Below are 17,901 nucleotides of genomic sequence, written 5' to 3'. Positions count from 1 at the left end.
GGGTTCACACTCCACACAGGACCTCTGTTTCCAGACCACTCACCATACTTGATAGTTTTCCCCAGGCCTCCCCGCTGTGCGGGCCACGGGACTGCCCAAACTGCAGAGAGATCCAGCGAGAGTTGATGCCCCCACACCACCAGCAGCCCACCCCCGGACTCAGCAGCTCAGTGTCCCCTCCAGGCCCCAGGAGACCCTGATGGTAGCAAAGGAATGTCACTGTCATAGACCTGCAGGGGTTCCATTTCCTGGCTTCACCCACCTCTACCCCTCTCTAAGCTCTCACCGTCTCCAAGCTGTGGACGTCACTGCCCATCTGCTAGGGCCCCGGGAAGAGGTAAGGAAGACGGGAATAAATGGTCCCAGGGGACAAAGTCCAGCTAGGGAGGAGCCAGGGAGGGGGCAGAATGTGGGCATTGACCTTTGAGCCGCTTTATGGCTCTCAAGCCGGAGTCATCAGGCACAAGGGAGAATAGAAGGGTGCCCACAGGAACTTGGAGGGAACAGGAGGGACCTAGGTGGAAAGGGGGAGCCAGGCCTGGAGGTACAGGGGTGGCAAGATGAAGTAAGGCAATAGACAATAGCCACCAGGGCCTCAGCCTGCCCCAGCCAGAACAGGGAATGGAGATCAGCAGGCTGTGGTTTCTGATGTTCCAGTCTTGTCAAGTTTAGGCTGTCAGGGTTCCTCCCTCTTGGCCAGGCAAGGCCACCTGGCTTCTACCCTGAGTTTTCCCACAGTCCAGAAGCAAACCCCACCCCCCATTACCTGTCGCCTCTGCCGTCTCTGGAGCAGGGGCCGAGCCACAAGCAGGATGGTGTTCAGCTGACCCAGAGCTGACTTCCTCTGGAGGTATCGCTTCCTGGAGGAGGCCATGGAAATAAGGAGGGTGAGGACTCAAAGCTTACTATTTCTTCCCTGGTGCTCCAACCCTCTGAGCCTCTAAGTCCATTAGTGTGCAATGGACTCTGGCTCAGTGAATCCCCTCCCCCACAGAACTAGGGTAAACCAGGTAATGTTTTGAGACTGTTTCACTATGGAGACCAGGCTGGCCTTGAACTTGGATCTATCTACCTCTGTTTCTTGGGTGCTGTGATTATGGGCATGTGCCACTACTTACAGCTTTTAGGATTTTTGTTTTTAAGTATGCATACGTGTGTGTGTGTATGTATGTGTGTGTGTGTGTGTGTGTGTGTGTGTGTGTGTGCGTGTGTGTGTGTGTGTGTGTGTGTGTGTGTGTGTGTATGTGTGTGTGTGTGTGAGTGCAGGGGTCACGGGTGGCCAAAAGAGAGCATCAGATCCCCTGGAAGTTATAGGCTGTTGTGAGTCGCCTGACATAGGTTCTGGGAACTGGACTCTGGTCCTTTGTAAGAGCAACGTTAGTGCTCTTAAGCACTGAGCCATGTCTCCAGCCCCCTAGATTTATTTTTAAATATTTGTCCTGCTCAGGACCCCTTCTTTGAGGGGCATGGTCTTCTCATAGCTGGGAAATTTTCAAAGATATTATATTTGCCACTTTTTTGTTGTTGTTGTTTTTTCGAGGCAGGGTTTCTCTGTGTAGCTTTGGAGCCTGTCCTGGCACTTGCTCTGGAGACCAGACTGGCCTCGAACTCACAGAGATCTGCCTGCCTCTGCCTCCCGAGTGCTGGGATTAAAGGCGTGTGCCACCAACGCCCAAAGATATTGTATTTGCATATTCCTTTTTCTGGCCTCCAGGGGCACCACACACACACACACACACACACACACACACACACACACACACACATACACTCACGTGGTATACAGACATACATGCAGGCAGAGCACTCATATGCATACAATAAATAAATAAAAATAAGTCTAGGGGCCAAGAAGATAACTTAGCTGTACAAACATGAGGAGCCAAGTTCTAGTCCTCAGCATCCATACACATAGAAGCCAGATAAGACAACATGTGTCTATAACCCTGGTGCTGAAGAGAGAGAGACAGACCAATGCTTAGCCCTCATGGACTACCCAGACCAGCTCAATCAGTGAGTTCTAGGTTCAGCCTCCAGAGAGAGAGAGAGAGAGAGAGAGAGAGAGAGAGAGAGAGAGAGAGAGCCAGATACCCAGTCACACCTTTAATCTTAACACTCCAGGGGCAGAGGCAGGAGGATCTCCATGAGTTCAAGGCTAACATGGTCTACAAAGTGAGTTTATGGATAACCAGGGCAACATAATGAGACTCCGTCTCAAATAAATAAATAAGACCATTGAGCTGGGCAGTGGTAACACACACCTTTAATCCCAGAAGTTGGGAGGTGGAGGCAGGCCAATTTAAGTTCAAAATCAGCCTGGTCGGTCTACAGAGCAAATTCCAAGACAGACAGACAGACAAAGCTACATAGAGAAAACCTGTCTCAGACCCTCCATTCCTCCAGAAAATATTTGAGAACCAATGACTGGGGAAGAGAGTCAGTGTCAGTCTCTACCTCCACACGCGTGTGCACACACAGGTTCCCACACCAGCAGGTACATTTATTTCCACATGTACACACACACACACACACACACACACACACACACACACACACACACACACACACACACACACCTACAGGATGGAAGTGAAGCACAGCTCACATGCAGACTATTTTCCAAGCATGTCCAAGTCCTGGGGCTTGGTCCCCAGCACAAAAGTTCAATCCATGGATCAACCCACAACTTCCATGCATCAGAGGACAGCAAAAAGAAAGTAAAAGGACAAAGAACTGTGGTGACATACTGCTTATGATCTAATAAAGCCACCGAAGGTCAGAAAAGCAAAGCCAGCCACAGCCATCGAGGCCAGACAGTGGTGGCACACACCTTTAATCCCAGGACTCGGGAGACAAAGGCAGATGGATCTCTGGTTAGTTCAAGGCCACCCTGAGCTACACAACATTGATGCAATCTAAAAGAGAAACAGCTCACATAAAGGTGACCTCAGCACTTGGAATCACACACCTTTAATCCCAGCACTGGGTGGGTGGAGACAGGAACTCAGGATTACAGTCTGAGGTTTGGTGGAGACAGGGTCACCCACCCATTTTAGTCTGAGATAGAGCTAGTAGCCGGCTGCTTTGCTGATCTGAGCTCCAGCTTGAACCCCAATCAATATCTGTCTCTGGGTTTGTATTAATTGTGTTATAAAGCACAGAATAAAAATCCATCAAGTCACACAAAGTGGTAGCCCAATATCCAGAAGATAAGGAGAACACTTGCAGCTTACCAACAGAGACGGAGAGAGGTGGCTCAAGGATTAAGAGCACCTGCTGTTTCAGCAGAGGATGGGGGTTCAGTTTCAAGCACCCACATAATGCTTCACAACTATCCATAAGTCTGGTACCAAGGGAACCGATGCCCTCTTTTGCTCTGTAGGCACCAGGCACGAACACACGGTACATATACATATATGCAGGCAATGCCCGTACAGATAAAATAATAACTAGTAAGAAGGCTGGGTGTGGTGGTGGATGTCCATAATTCCAGTGCTCAGGAGGCTGAGACATGGGGACAGCTGTGAGTCCCTGGCCAGCCTTATTATGAGCCACACAATAAGACCCTGCCTCAAAACCAACCAACCAAAACCTAGAGAATGCTTGCTGCTCTTGCAGAGGACCTGGGTCCCCAGCACCCACATGGAGGCTCACAGCCTTGTAACTCCAGTTCCAGGGGCTCTGATGCCCTCTTCTGGCCTTTATGAACACTGCATGCACATGCTAAACAAACATGCAGGAAAAACACCATAACACATAAAACAGTTTTTCAAAATGCCAATGAAACACAAACAATAGGCAGTGGGCTAGAACAGACATCTCCACAAATGAGTGGGAAGCACAGAGATCATCAGGGAAATCAAGACAAAGGCAACACGATGGTAGCACACATCTTCAAACTCAGCACTCAGGCGGCGGAGGAAGGTGGAGCTCAGTGTTCGAGCCCAGCCTGGTCTAGATAGTGAGTTCCAGGCCAGTAGACACTACATAGTGAAACGGTCCCAAAAAATAAAACGGTGGTGGTGGTGCACGCCTTTAATCCCAGCACTCGGGAGGCAGAGGCAGGCAGATCTCTGTGTGTTTGAAGCCAGCCTGGTCTACAGAGCGAGTTCCAGGACAGCCAGGGTTACACCGAGAAACCCTGTCTCGACAAACCAAAACCAGAAATGAAGTATTAGCAAGGGTGTGTAGACACTGGAACTGTGTACATTGTCAGCAGGACAAACTGATGTTAGCACCGTGAGAGCCAGCGGGGGACAGATCCTCAAAGAGCTGAACCCAGAATGACCATGTGACCCAGCAATTCCACTCCTAAGTATAGGCCCGGCACTTAGTAACAGAAAGCAGGGAATGGAGAGATGGCTCAATGGTTGATGGTTCAGTGGTTAAGAGCACTGGCTCTTCAAGAAGACGCGGTTCAAGTCCTAGCATCCACATGAAAGTTCACAACTGTCTGCAACTCCAAGATCTGACAACCTCACAGTGACGTGCATGCAGGCAAAACACCAATGCAAATAAAATACAAATAAACAAATTATTTTTTAAAGAAAGCAGAAATGATACTTCTACAGCTATGTTCACAAGGAATGGGAGCAACCCAAACATCACCAGCAACAAGTTGTGAATCTGCTCAGTGGAACATTACTGACACACACACACACACACACACACACACACACACACACACCCCTGCACATGTGTGTGCCCACTAAGTAAATTAGGCCAGGCAGAAAAGGAATTGGAATACAAAGTGGCTTACAGGAAATACTCAAAGACAAACCTAGAGAGAGAACACCCTGGGGTTGCTAGCAGGGAGTGGCAGCCCGGGAAGGAGGAGCTACTGTTCCATGGGCACTGTGCCTCAGGTCACGTGCTCAATGTGTTGGGGCGTAGAGAGTAGCAGTGGTGGCCTGTGGTGCTGGTCCTTGACATGCTATTGTCTCCATTTTTCTCAGCCTTGGGTCAGTGGCTGCTTTACTGCTCAAATCTGACCCCTCTCTGCAGCTAGCCCAGGAGGCCTCATCTCTCCTGCCTTCAACCCAGTGTGGACAGAGTGGCTGCTGGATGAATGAAACAGAATGCCGGTGTAGTGGTAGGTGAATATAATCCCAGATCCACGAGGCTGAGGCAGGAGGATCATGAGATTGAAGTCAGCCTAGGCTACATACTGTCTCAAAGAAGCAAAGCATGATGGAAAGCAGATGGCAGTCAAGCCATCAGATTCCAGGGGCCCAGCAGCAATGAGCCTTTACTCTGGAGAGGGATTCACACAGGCTTCCTGTGTTGCTGTCAGAGTCCGGAATGGAAGGAATGACACTGGGACAGGTCAGCTTGCCCCCAAGACCCACATGATGTAACTCTGCCCACCACTTTGAGTGTTGGGGGCCATGTGAGAGGAACAGCAAGCAGCTTTGGAAGTCATGGAATATGGCTCCACGGCCAGCATAACTAACACGCCGTGAGCCTTGGAGAGGCAGAGCCCCCAGGATGTGCCTGCCCTGAGGAACTCCTGCTGTTACTACGCATAGCTCTGCTTATTGTCCTCAAGGTCACCATGCCCCTCAAAATATGAGTCAAATGAAAACTCTCAGGGGCTTCAAGCCCCTCATTGGGCAGTGTCACTGGTACTTACGGTAATAGTGATTGGCTTTTTCCAGGCATTGCTACTGGAACAGCTTACGATTCAACCACCACACTTAGAATTTAGACATGCAGATTGTTAGGAAGGTTAGGTTAAGGGGTTTTTGCTGATGGTATTGTAGAAAATCTCGGGGAACAGTTTAACGTCTAGGAGGGCACTCTTGACAGCTGAGCAAGGGGCTCGTTAAGGCCAGGGAAACAGAGCCATGGCAGCCTGGTATGACTAGCTGACATGCCTTCTTGCTAAAGATGGGTGGTGATCAAGGGCGATGATTAATTGCTTGTGCCTATCTTTGCCCTCAGCATCCTGGATGATTAAATAAAAAATTAGTAATGAGTATGTATGCACCCTGAGGACTTAAAGTAGAAATGACTGAAAAAAATATATATAGTCAAAGTTTAGAGTTGTGTTTTTTTTTAAAAAGATTTTCTTATAAGATTACCTTCTGAGATAAATAGTAAAATGATTGATCCTTTCTTTGTAACCGCAAATGCAGCCAGCCAGTAAAAGAACTGGCTGAGAAAATACTTTGCTTGCTCACACTCTGCTAATCTATAACAAGGCACTTAGACATGAATGTGGATCCTTGGGAATAATTTATTTTTCTCCCCTGAAACATAAACTATTTAATCATGTAAGGGTACTAGGGAACATGCCATTTTTCACTTGTATTCATTGTAATAACTCACTTGGATTATTACAGAATATTAAATTATTATAGAACATAACCACATTGTTAAGTTTTATGCTGCTTGAAGGACTGCTGGGTCTATAAGCTGTAAGGAGAACTAGGAAAGATGTAAAGGGGGGAGTCAACATATAGAAGGAAGACGTCAGGGAAGAGGTCAGGGAAGAGGTCAGGGAGAAAAAGATATCAAAGATGGACATGGCAGGGCCACAGTTGTGAGAGTGGTGAGAGTGTGTGAACGCGTGTGTGTGTGTGTGTGTGTGTGTGAGCGAGCATGCGTGTGTGAGCATGAGTGTGTGAGTGTATGTGTGAATGTGTGAGTGTGAGCGTGTGAATGAGTGAGAATGAGTGTGTGAGTGTGTGAGTATGAGTGTGAGAGTATGAGAGTGAGCCTGAGTGAGAGTGAGAGTGAGCCTGAGTGAGAGAGAAAGCGTGAGAGAGTGAGCGTGAGTGTGTGAGAGTGAGTGTGAGTGTGTGAGAGTGAGCGTGACTGTTTATGAGACTGTGTGTGTGAGCGTGAGCGTGACTGAGCATGACTGTGTATGAGACTGTGTGTGAGTGTGAGTGTGCGAGAGTGAGTGTGCTTGAGCGAGTGTGACTGTGTATGAGACTGTGTGTTGAGTGTGCGAGCGTGAGCGTGACTGTATGAGACTGTGAGTGTGCGAGCGTGAGCGTGACTGTGTCTGAGACTGTGTGTGAGTGTGAGTGTGCGAGCGTGAGTGTGCTTGAGCGAGCGTGACTGTGTATGAGACTGTGTGTTGAGTGTGCGAGCGTGAGCGTGCCTGAGTGAGCGTGACTGTATGAGACTGTGTGAGTGTGCGAGCGTGAGCGTGACTGTGTCTGAGACTGTGTGTGTGAGCGTGACTGTGTATGAGACTGTGCGTGAGTGTGAGTGTGCGAGCGTGACTGTATGAGACTGTGTGAGTGCGAGCGTGAGCGTGACTGTGTCTGAGAGTGTGTGTGTGAGAGTGTGAATGTCTGTGTGTGTTTTCCCCTTTTTCGCCAGTCCCAGAGAATTAAGTTTTGCTCCCTCATTGTGTGATCAGCCGCTGACTCTGAGCCTCCTCGGTGCCTCCTCTTCAGTTCCTGACCGGCTGAGAGCTGGCCGTTCAGCAGCACTGAGAAGCTGCCTCCACGGCCTCAAGCTCCTACTTTGGTCCTTGGCTCCAGCGTCTGCTCACCTGGCCTGGAGTCCGCGCACACGAGCCTGCATCCGGGGCAGGAGGCGGAGGCGCTGGCGGGTGATGCAGGCTCGGAGGCCGCGGTGCAGAGTGAGCAGGGCCTGCGAGCGCTGCTGCCCCAATAGCTGCTCTAGCTGCTGCCAGCCCTGCTCCTGAAGTAGGACCTGTGTGCAGAGGGGTAGGGGGGATGGGGAGCGGGGTAGGGCATGGGGGGTGGGGAAAACAGACAGGCCCTTGCCTGGCCTCTCCTCTGGCCTCAGCCTCCCCACATCTGGTCACGCGAGCTATTCTAGGATGCCAGTCTGCCAGCCAACCCATCCCAGAGCCAGCAGGGCCTCTCCTTCCTCGCACTACCCACTGCCCCGCACTCTCACACACACACACCTGGGTGTTTCCAAGATGATAGACTGGTGACTCTGCCCCCAGCACTTGGCTGAGGATGGCTCCACACCTCTCCTGGTCGGAGAGAGCTTCCTGTCTCCCTGACCCCAGCGCCCGGAACCTGTCACAAGGGCATAGATGTGAGGTTGGAAGAGCAAGGACCAGTTTTAGAGGTTTGATTGACAGCTGCCCCCTTGGTGATCACTCAGTTTCTGGATCAATCAACAACTCGGGGAATCCTAGTTCCTGTTGCTGTGAGGGAACACCCTAAGAGGAGCGACTGCTGAGAGAGGGGTTTGTTTGGCTTACAATTCCGGGGTGCTGCTCACTGGTACAGGGAATCAGGGCGGGAACTGGAAGCATCTACCTAGTCACACCACAGTCAAGAGCAGAGGGCAAGGAACATGTGACTCAGGACTCCCTGCCTAGGGGACGGTGCCACTACTACGGGCCAGGTCTTCCTATGCCAATCAAGACAGTCTTCCAGAGATGTCCCCACAGGCCAGTGTGATCTGGACAATTTCTCCATCAAGATTCTCTTCCTGTGGTGGCACACGCCTTTAATCCCAGTGCTCAGGAGATAGAGGCAGGAGGATCTCTGTGAGTTCAAGGCCAGCCTGGTGTACAGAGTGAGTTTCAGGACAGCCAGGGCTACAGAGAAACCTTGTCTCAAGAAAAACAAAAACAAAAGACTATCTTTCAGAGCCGGAGAGATGATCAGTGGCTAGGAGCACTTGCTACCCTTGTATAGGACCCAGGTTCAGTTCCAAGCACCCATGACAGCCAGCTTACAATTGCCTATAACGCCAGTTCCAGGGCTCCGACCTGGCCTGTGCAAATACCTGCAGTGCGCATACATATAACACACATATTTGCACACATTCGCATGTGTGCACAGTCTTGCACACACGCACACACTGTCTCTCTCACACACAGTCTCTCTCACACACACACAGTCTCTCTCACACACACACAGTCTCTCTCTCTCTGTCTCTCTCTCTCTCTCTCTCTCACACACACACACACACACACACACGCACACACAGTCTCTCTCACACACACAGTCTCTCTCTCTCACACACTGTCTCTCTCACACACAGTCTCTCTCACACACAGTCTCTCTCACACACACAGTCTCTCTCTCACACACACACAGTCTCTCTCTCACACACACACAGTCTCTCTCTCACACACACACAGTCTCTCTCTCACACACACACAGGTCTCTCTCTCTCTCTCTCTCTCTCTCTCACACACACACACACACACACACACACACACACACACACACACGCACGCACGCACGCACACACTGTCCCTGTCATACTCTCACACACTCACACAGCCCGTGTTGTAGCCGGCAGCGTGCTGACTCCGGACAGGGAACTGGGAGGCAAGACCTCTGCTGTGGAGAACAGGCAGGTTGTTAAACCGAAGAGATGGTGTCATGAGGCCAGATAAGGCTAGAGGAGCATCAGGATGTGACCCTGTGGCTTCTGTCTCTCCCTGGTACCTGACACAGCTCCACAGTGGGGCTCATGGCATGACTGCAGAAGGTAGGGCCGAAGGCACAGCGGCCCATCAACATCAACAGACCTGGCCAATGCTGGGCAGGCAGTGTGCACCAAGATCCCCCTAGCAGAACCCAGAGCTTCCTGGAACAGGTGACAATCACTGACTTGGCAAGTGTCCCAGGGCAAGGACAAAACCTTCTCACCTGTCATTTGTCACTCTCAGCATCTAGCTCAGGGACAGTCACACAGATACTCATCTACTTCCTGCTTCAGGCTCCACCCCGGCCAGACTGTCCCCATGCTAACACAGTCATAGGCAAAGCGGGTGGTTAGAGCCCTGAGGTGAAACCTCAAAGGTGAACAAGAGGCAGGTCAGGTCAAGGTCAAAGCCAAAGAGACAACACAGCAGCCACCAGCTTTCCCAGACACTTCTGAGCTAGCTCTCCATGAAAGGCTGTCCCACCCTCACTGCGATAGATGACCTCGTGGCTCCCCAGGGCTGCTCCTGCGCCTGCCATCTCACTAACTGTCTTCCCTCATCTCACCAACTCAGTCACGACTTCATGATACTAGCTGTGCCCACCTGGCTGCACGGAAAGGTCCCAGGGCAGGCAGGACCCAGCAGGATATTAGCACTGAGGAGATACGGTGGATATTGAAAGGAGTGTGTGTGTGTGTGTGTGTGTGTGTGTGTGTGTGTGTGTGTAAGTGAAAGTCAGGCACATGGTCCCTTCTCTGCCAGGACTACATACCTGGGATTGTCCCCTGTCACGAATTGGCCCCAGGCCCTCAGCTACCTCACCACAGAGCCCTACCTGGTCAGGAAGAGCTGGAAGGGCACTCGCACAGGGAAGTGAGCACTTCGGGTGCCTATGACCTCCAGGATACCAGCCTGGAGCAGCTGCTCTGCCATGTGTCCTACATTAAAGAGGCCTGGGAGCTGTAAGCCAGAGACAGCCAAGGAGAGCTGGGGTCAGGGGATGAGGGCTGACAGAGGGTCTCAGAGGAAGGGAGGGGCTGAGGAGAGCAGGGCAGGGGTGAAGCTGGGGAAAGGGAGCTCACCTTTCCAGGGGTGGGGTTGAGACAGTGGATGACATAGATGTGGCTCCTGAAGAATGGAAAGGCAGTCACAGACCTGACCCCCCCCCATCAACTCCCTGGGGTCCAGTGGGAGGGCGTAGTCCTCACCTGCCAAGCCGGGCTAGCAGGCCCCCCAGGGACTGCTGGAATCGAGAGGCCAGTGTGGGTTTGCCCTCCTCTCTCCCAGCCTGTGGTTCTGCTTCCTGGAACAGGCTGCACACAAGCTGTGGGGTGAGATGAGTGTCAGCTGTTTCCATCCTGGGCCTGCCCACCCACCACACAGCCCCTGGAGAGCCAGGACAGGCCACCCTCAACACTAGATGCCCCCCTACCCTGCATGCTCATGCTGCCATCCAGGGCGCCATGGTGTTGAGGACTAGCCCCTCAAGGCTTGATGGGGGATAAGCTATGTGGGCAGCTGAAAGGAATGCCAGGTCACCTGCAGCTGGCTCTGCCCAAGCATCTCCACCATGGCAGAGTCCAGGTGGTCCCTGTTTCTGTTTATGAACTTGTGCACCTGCAAGAGAGGAGGCAGATGCAGGTGTGTGTGGGCCTGCAAGAGGCTGGTTGTACACCACACCTCAGAAACCGGCAGGCTTTCTCAGCTTTGCATAGTCCTGCTGGGGAGCGACCTTTCTGGCTCACCCCAGAAAACACCGGTCCATGTTTAGCAAAGCTGTCCTCTTCCAGGGCGCTGCTGTCGGGAGCTTCCTACCCCTTCACTCTCTGCCTCCCCTGCACTCTCTTGGTTACTGTTATGAGCAACAGGGCTGGAGAGATGGCTCAGGGGTTGAGAGCACTGGCTGCTCCTCCAAAGGACCAGGGTTCAATTCCCACACCCATACAAAAGCTCACAACTATCTGTAACTCCAGTTCCAGGGGAATCATGGCACCAGGCATGCACGTGGTGCAGGCAGGAAAAACACCCATAGGCATAAAATAAATCTTTAAAAAGAAGAAAAACTCAGAATAGTTTGTGTGTTTTGTTTGTTTTTAATCAAAACCCAATCTCAGGGATAGGGCTGTAACTCAGCTGGAAGACCCCTTACGGAACATACTCATGCCCCGGATTTGACTCCTAGCATGGCCTGAAGTAGGCATGGGTGTTAACACAGCTGCAATCCCAGCACGTGGGGACTGGAGGCAGAAGTATCTGAAGTTTAAAGTCATCCCTGGCTACCAAAAAAAAAAAAACCTTAAAGGCCAGACGAGACAATATGAAACCCTGGCCCAGAAAACAAATCAAGGCCATGGATGGTGGTGCACACCTTTGATTCCGGCACTCGGGAGGCAGAGGCAGGTGGATCTCTGTGAGTTCGAGGCCAGCCTGGTCTCCAAAGCCGAGTGCCAGGACAGCCTCCAAAGCTACACAGAGAAACCCTGTTTTGAAAAAACAGAAAAAAAAAAAAAAAAGAACATATATCCAGCATGAATGGGCGGAGCTCGCAAGACCCCACCCCTGGCTGAGGAGATATGAAAGTAATTCTGATGCTCAGAATTGGGTGTGGCCTGGGGCTCAGGTGGAGCTATACTGCCCTGACATTGTCACCTGGTAGGTGACTCAGTTTGGGAGGGGCAGACACTAAGGTGACATGGCCTTACTGATTCACCCTGGAATCTGTGCCCAAGAACAGATAGGTACCTGGTAGGTGACAGTCCCAGCATAGTGCTGCACTGTGAAGATGGGGAGAGGCAGCTGAGGCTTGGCGTAGCTTGGGTGGTCACCATGGTGATAGTGGCACTTGTGGAGGAAAGTGTGGTCCGTGGCCTGGGAAGGAAGGAACCACGATTTCCTCAGCACATGCTTCCTGGTTCCCACCTGGACACCCCAGAACCACACCCCCTAGACAAGGAGACTTGTCTCCCAAAGTCTCTTCCTCAGACAGGAAGAGTCAGTAAGTCTGTAGCTAAAAAACAAGCACTCTCAGCTAGTCGTTGGTGGTGGCACACGCCTTTAATCCCAGCACTCGGGAGGCAGAGGCAGGCAGATCTCTGTGAGTTCGAGGCCAGCCTGGTCTCCAGATCAAGTGCCAGGGGCTCCAAAGCTACACAGAGAAACCCTGTCTCAAAAAAAAAAAAAAAAAAAAAGAAAACAAGCACTCTCTTTCTTGATGACTTTACATTTGGAACAACCAAGTACTACTTAAGAAAGTCAGAAAGTCAGTCCCTCAGGCCCAGGAGCCACCTCCACTGGCCCTAGATGTGACATTTCTGAGAAAGCCTGAAGGAATTAAAAGGAAATAGAATTGGGGGCTTTGACATCTGTGTCAGAGCCATCCCAGGTGGATCCCACGGCTACAGCTTCTCAAGTCCTTACAGCCCTTATATAACCTAAGGGCTGGCAAGATGGCTCAGAGGCTAAGAGCCCCGGCTGCTCTGACAGAGAACCTGGTTCCCAGCTCCCACATGAGGGGTGGCTCACGAACTCTGATGCCCTCTTCTGGCCTCCTCGCATACCAGGTACACATGGTGTTCAGACAAAACACACCCATACACATAAAACAAATTTCAATGGTTTAAAGAGTGACCCTGGGACTTCAGAAACACCTGTGGTAGGTTTCTTTTGTTTTGGAGACAGTATCCTATGTAGACCGGGCTGACTTTGAGTTCACATTCATCCACCTGCCTCTACAATCAGAATCCTGGGGATTAAAGGTTACACACTACGCCTGGCTGGTTTTTGTTTGGTTTGGGATGGTCTCCTGTAGCCTCTACCTCTAGAGTGCTGGGATCACAGGTGTGCACCTTTTGTCAAAATCCCTTCTCAAGGGAGGAGCACTCTCCTAAGGTCCCTGTGGGAAACCAAGGTACGATTTCACCCAAGTTCACCCTGGGGAACCAGTTAGTTTGCCAAGCTTACTTAGGGAGCATAAATGAGGAGTCACTTAATGGAGTGTGAGTGCTTCCCCCCAAAAGTCTTACCCAGCATCGACGAGGACTTTCCTATAGCCATAGAGATGGAGCCCCCTCCCTCCGTTTCCCTGGCCTATAAATGCTAGCCTTTCCCCGAGACCATGCGCAATGCGGGCCAGGGAGGACTGCATTGAATACAGGTGACAACGTAAGACTGGTGACCGTCCTGACCTCTCTTGTGAGGGATGGTGAGCAGGTAATGACCCACCTGGGATGATCTTTTGCAAGGAGGCACAGCTGTAGTCCCCAAGATGGTGGTGGTTCCATAGAATAGCACCATCACATCTGATTTTATACCGTGCTGGGGAGCGAACCCAGGGCTCTGCGTCTGCTAGGCAAGCCCTCTGTCAACTCAATCGCTGTCCCAGGGTCACTTCATTTTTGGTGTCTACCCTCAGGTCCCAAAGGTCTGGGTCCTATACGTGTTCCTGTGACCCCGCAACGCTCGCTGCCCACACAGACGTACAGCTGGGACTCTCACTTATTTTCGCCCGACTAGCCAGCGATGTACTGCCTAGCCCAGCCTGGCTTTTTTATTCTTTTAAATTACATCAGGCTGTGTTGGCTTCAAATTTGCATTCTTCCTGCTCCTGCCCTGTGAGTGTTGGCAGACAGGAACTCATGGCCACCCCAGGTCAGGTGGAGTTTCTATTAGAATCACACTATCTCACACACACACCAGGCAAGCACCACACACCCCCAGGCTCCCTCCCTTCTCTTTTCTAAGGTAGGGATTTTTGTACATTGCCCACGCTGGTCTTGAACTCCTGAGCTTAAGAGACCTTCTTGCTTCAGCTTCCTAAGTGATGGGGCGACCCTGCCAAACCCGACTTTGTTGTTGAGGCATGCATGATCTCACTATGTGGCCATAACTATTCTGGAACTTGCTGTGTAGACAAAGCTGGCTTCAAACGCATCTGCCCGGACCAGCATCCTGAGTCCTGGGACTAAAGACATGTGTCATCATGCCTAGCCAATTTATTTTTATTTTTACATTTATTTATTTATTTGCTTTTTGAGATAGGGTTTCTCTGTGTAGCCCTGGCTGTCCTGGAACTAGCTCTGTAGACCAGGCTGGCCTTATACTTCCCTGCCCCTGCCTCCCGAGTGCTGGGATTAAAGGTGTGTGCCACCACTGCCCGGCCATTTTTAAAAACTAATTAATTTTTAGACTTATTTCCTTTTTAATGTGTGCATGTGTACTTTGCTTGCATATCTCTGTGTACCATGTATGTGTCTGGTGCCCATGGAGGTCTGAAGAAGGCATCAGATCTCCCAGAACTGAAGTTATATTGATGGCTGTGAGCCACCACATGGATGCTGGGAATTGAACTTGGCCTCTCTGCAAGAGCAACAAGTGCTCTTTACTGCCAAGTCACCTCTCCAGCCCCTAACATTTTCCCCCACTCTCCTGGGCTCCAGGAGGAGAAGAACTGAATCATTTGTGTCTGACCTTTTTCCCTAGAAAGGTCCCTACATGCAAATCTATCCCTTCTTCCTTCATTGCCAGTGAACCACATAGAATCAGAGCCCTTCAGACAGGCCCAGCCCACCTGCAACTCATCCTAATGTAGAGGAAAGATATGTCATACTGACTGCAGTTGACAATCAAGAGTGTCTGTCCCCTGTAGGAGTTCAAATCCGGGAAGCAGAGGCTGACATGTAACAGGGAGTATTTATACCCAATAGCCAGTTACCAACCCAAGAAGCATTTGTAGCAGGCTGTTGGTGGTGTACGTCTGTAATCCCAGTACTTAGGATATGGAGACATAAGGATGAGTTCAAGGCCAGCCAAGACTATATACATGACTTCCTATGTCAAAAACAAAACTAAGAGGTTGGAGAGATGGCTAAGAGCACCGGCTGCTCTTCCGGAGGTCCCAGGTTCTGCTCTCAGAACCCACACAGTTGGAATCCAGGGGATTCAACAACCTCTTCTGATTTCCATGGTACTAGGAACACACACACTAGCAGACAAAACATTCATACACACTGGGTGGTGGCAGCACACGCCTTTAATCCCAGCACTCAGGAGGCTGTGGCGGGCTGATCTCTGAATTCAATACCAGCCTGGTCTACAGATTTATTTGCAGGACAGCCAGGACTACAAAGAAAAAGTGTCTTGAAAAAACATGGGCTGGAGAGATGGCTCAGCGGTTAAGAGCACTGGCTGGTCTTCCAGAGGACTCGGGTTCAATTCCCAGCACCCACATGGCAGCTCACAACTGTCTGTAACTCCAGTTCCAAAAGATCTAACACCTTCACACCAATGCAGATAAAATAAATTTAAATAAACTAGTTTAAAAAAACAAACAAAAAATATTCATACATTTGAAATTAAAGGTTTTTTTTTTTTTTTTAAAACATTTGGTGGGAGCCCAGGGCTTTCACTCTTGAATGTGTCTTCCCCAGGCTGTGTGCAAAGGCTGGGTCTCTGGATCTATAACCTGGTTGTCTCCCAGGAGGCCCTGCCAGCTTCATCCTGGATACTTAGGGGCCCCATTCCTTGTTCCTGACACTGAGCACCACTGATACCTGGGCTAGCCATGTCTGGGAGTCCAGGATGCTCAGGAGACTGTGGGGCTGGCCCGCCAGGAGGTCCAGGCAGGACTCCCTGCGAGGCTGGGGAATGGGCACCCAGCTCAGCATCTCCCGCTGGCACTCCTCCTAGACACAAACAGGGTTTGATAATTCAGCCCACATTTGTGGGGCCAGGAGAGGTCACAGAGCTGCCAAACAGAGTCCCCTCCTCTTATGTAAATGGAGGTCAAGAAGGACAGATCCTCCCCACCCACTAAGGGAAAGGGGCTTTGGGACAGAGCTTCCCAGGGACTACTTTGGCCTCTTTGCTGGGCAGTTCTCTGTCACCTTTCACATCTCTGCCCAGCTCCCTACCTCCTCCTGGGCCAGCAGCCTCTGGCTGGAGAAGAGCTGCAGGCGCTCGCTAGCCAGGTTGCTGCACAGCTGCTCCAAGCCGTTCACCCTCAGTGCCTGGGAGAAGTGAAAAGCACAGGAGGTGGGGGCAGGGCAAGTGGGGCTGCCCTCCCTTCTCTTCAGGGCTCTAGAAGGAGTGGTAGCCCAGAATTGAGACCACGGCCAATAGGGAGAAGTCTAAAGGAGATGGTGCAGCCTATAGGCCACTTTAGCACAACTGTGCACACTCACCACCATAGCACAGCTGTGCACACTCACTCACCGCCTAAACACAGCTGTGCATACTCACCCACCACCCTAGCACAGCTGTGCACACTCACCCACCACCCTAGCACAGCTGTGCACACTCACCCACTACCTTAGCACAGCTGTGCACACTCACACACCACTTAGCACAGCTGTGCACACTACCCACCACCCTAGCACAGCTGTGCACACTCACCCACCACCCTAGCACAGCTGTGCACCCCTGCAAACACACACCAGAACACACATGCATAAAACCCTTCCCATCCAGGGCAGGTGGTCACCAAGGACATCCTAAAGAGGGCAGAACACATAGGGCAGTGAACAGTGCCCATTCAGGAACTGGGGGTGGCTATCTCCTTCCTGCAAGCCCTGTTATTGCTGGCCCTTCTCCACAAAAAGAGGTGGCTCTTGAGGAAGGGGTGCACAGCTGTGACAGTTCTGGAAGATTCGAGAGGGTCTACTTCTTCCCTCCTTGGCACGTGGGAGGTTGTGGACAGACCCAGCCCGAGGTGATCATTCCAGACAGAACTCTCTAGAAGCAGTGCCAGAACAAGACAGAGCAGGGCAGGACTGTATCTGTAGAGAGCTAACATTGCCTACTTTACTGCTGGGGACACGGCGCTCAGAAGGGTTAATTAGCTGTGTGAAGTCACACAGCCAGCAAAGGGCAGGAGAAGGCAGACAGGCTGGGGCTTATGGTGGGCTCCAGCCCCTCGCAGAGGGAACCCAGGAGGGTTGCCAGTCCCGGCTGGGAAAGGGACATATGGTAGGGTTATCGTCCTCCCAGGATCATGCAGATGGAGGTCAGTGGACTGAGAGCCCCAAGATTCCCTGCCCCAGCCTCCACCAGACTCTCAAGCCCCAAGAGGCATGACCTGTTCCCTCCTCACCCCACCCAGGGACACTCAGCCAAGATTCACTCAGTAGCCCCAGAAGGAGCCAGCAAAGGCACAGGCCAGACAGGCACACAATGTAGAGAGGGAAAGGACCAGAACCCACTCAAGACACACAAGTTCTCAGTGCTAAAGAGGGACAAAGGACAAGGAATAAAAGACAAAGACAGGAGACAGAGAACAAGGGAGAAGGGGAAAGGAACAAGGGAGAGGCCTGAGGGATATCTGCCCAGGAGGGACAAAGGAGACAGACATGGCCCACAGGCGAATGGCAGTTTATAAAGGGAAAGGGGGAAACCCTGCATTGGGATGAATTGGTTCACTTTGATTGGGCTTTTGATTGCTGGACTTCAATACTTTGATTGCTGGACCTTGGTAGACAGCCTCAGGAGGAGAAAGTGGTCAAAAAAGGGAATAGACCCTTGGT

General features: G+C 51.3%; 1 protein-coding gene across 1 annotated transcript in view; it reads right to left on the bottom strand.

The window, feature by feature from the left end:
• Positions 1 to 17,901, bottom strand: part of Myo15b (myosin XVB) — a 40,109-nt gene that overhangs the window by 15,597 nt on the left and 6,611 nt on the right. The window contains 12 exon segments of the mRNA XM_035448171.1: positions 44 to 196; positions 287 to 319; positions 767 to 860; positions 7,511 to 7,674; positions 7,895 to 8,012; positions 10,221 to 10,345; positions 10,468 to 10,513; positions 10,594 to 10,709; positions 10,925 to 11,002; positions 12,128 to 12,253; positions 15,934 to 16,065; positions 16,294 to 16,389. Of these exon segments, the coding sequence (XP_035304062.1) occupies positions 44 to 196; positions 287 to 319; positions 767 to 860; positions 7,511 to 7,674; positions 7,895 to 8,012; positions 10,221 to 10,345; positions 10,468 to 10,513; positions 10,594 to 10,709; positions 10,925 to 11,002; positions 12,128 to 12,253; positions 15,934 to 16,065; positions 16,294 to 16,389 (1,281 nt within the window).

The sequence above is a fragment of the Cricetulus griseus genome, chromosome 7 (assembly GCF_003668045.3).
Source record: "Cricetulus griseus strain 17A/GY chromosome 7, alternate assembly CriGri-PICRH-1.0, whole genome shotgun sequence".
Lineage (NCBI taxonomy): Eukaryota > Metazoa > Chordata > Mammalia > Rodentia > Cricetidae > Cricetulus > Cricetulus griseus.
Note: the sequence above shows the minus strand (reverse complement) of the source record. Positions and strands in the feature narration are given on the sequence as shown.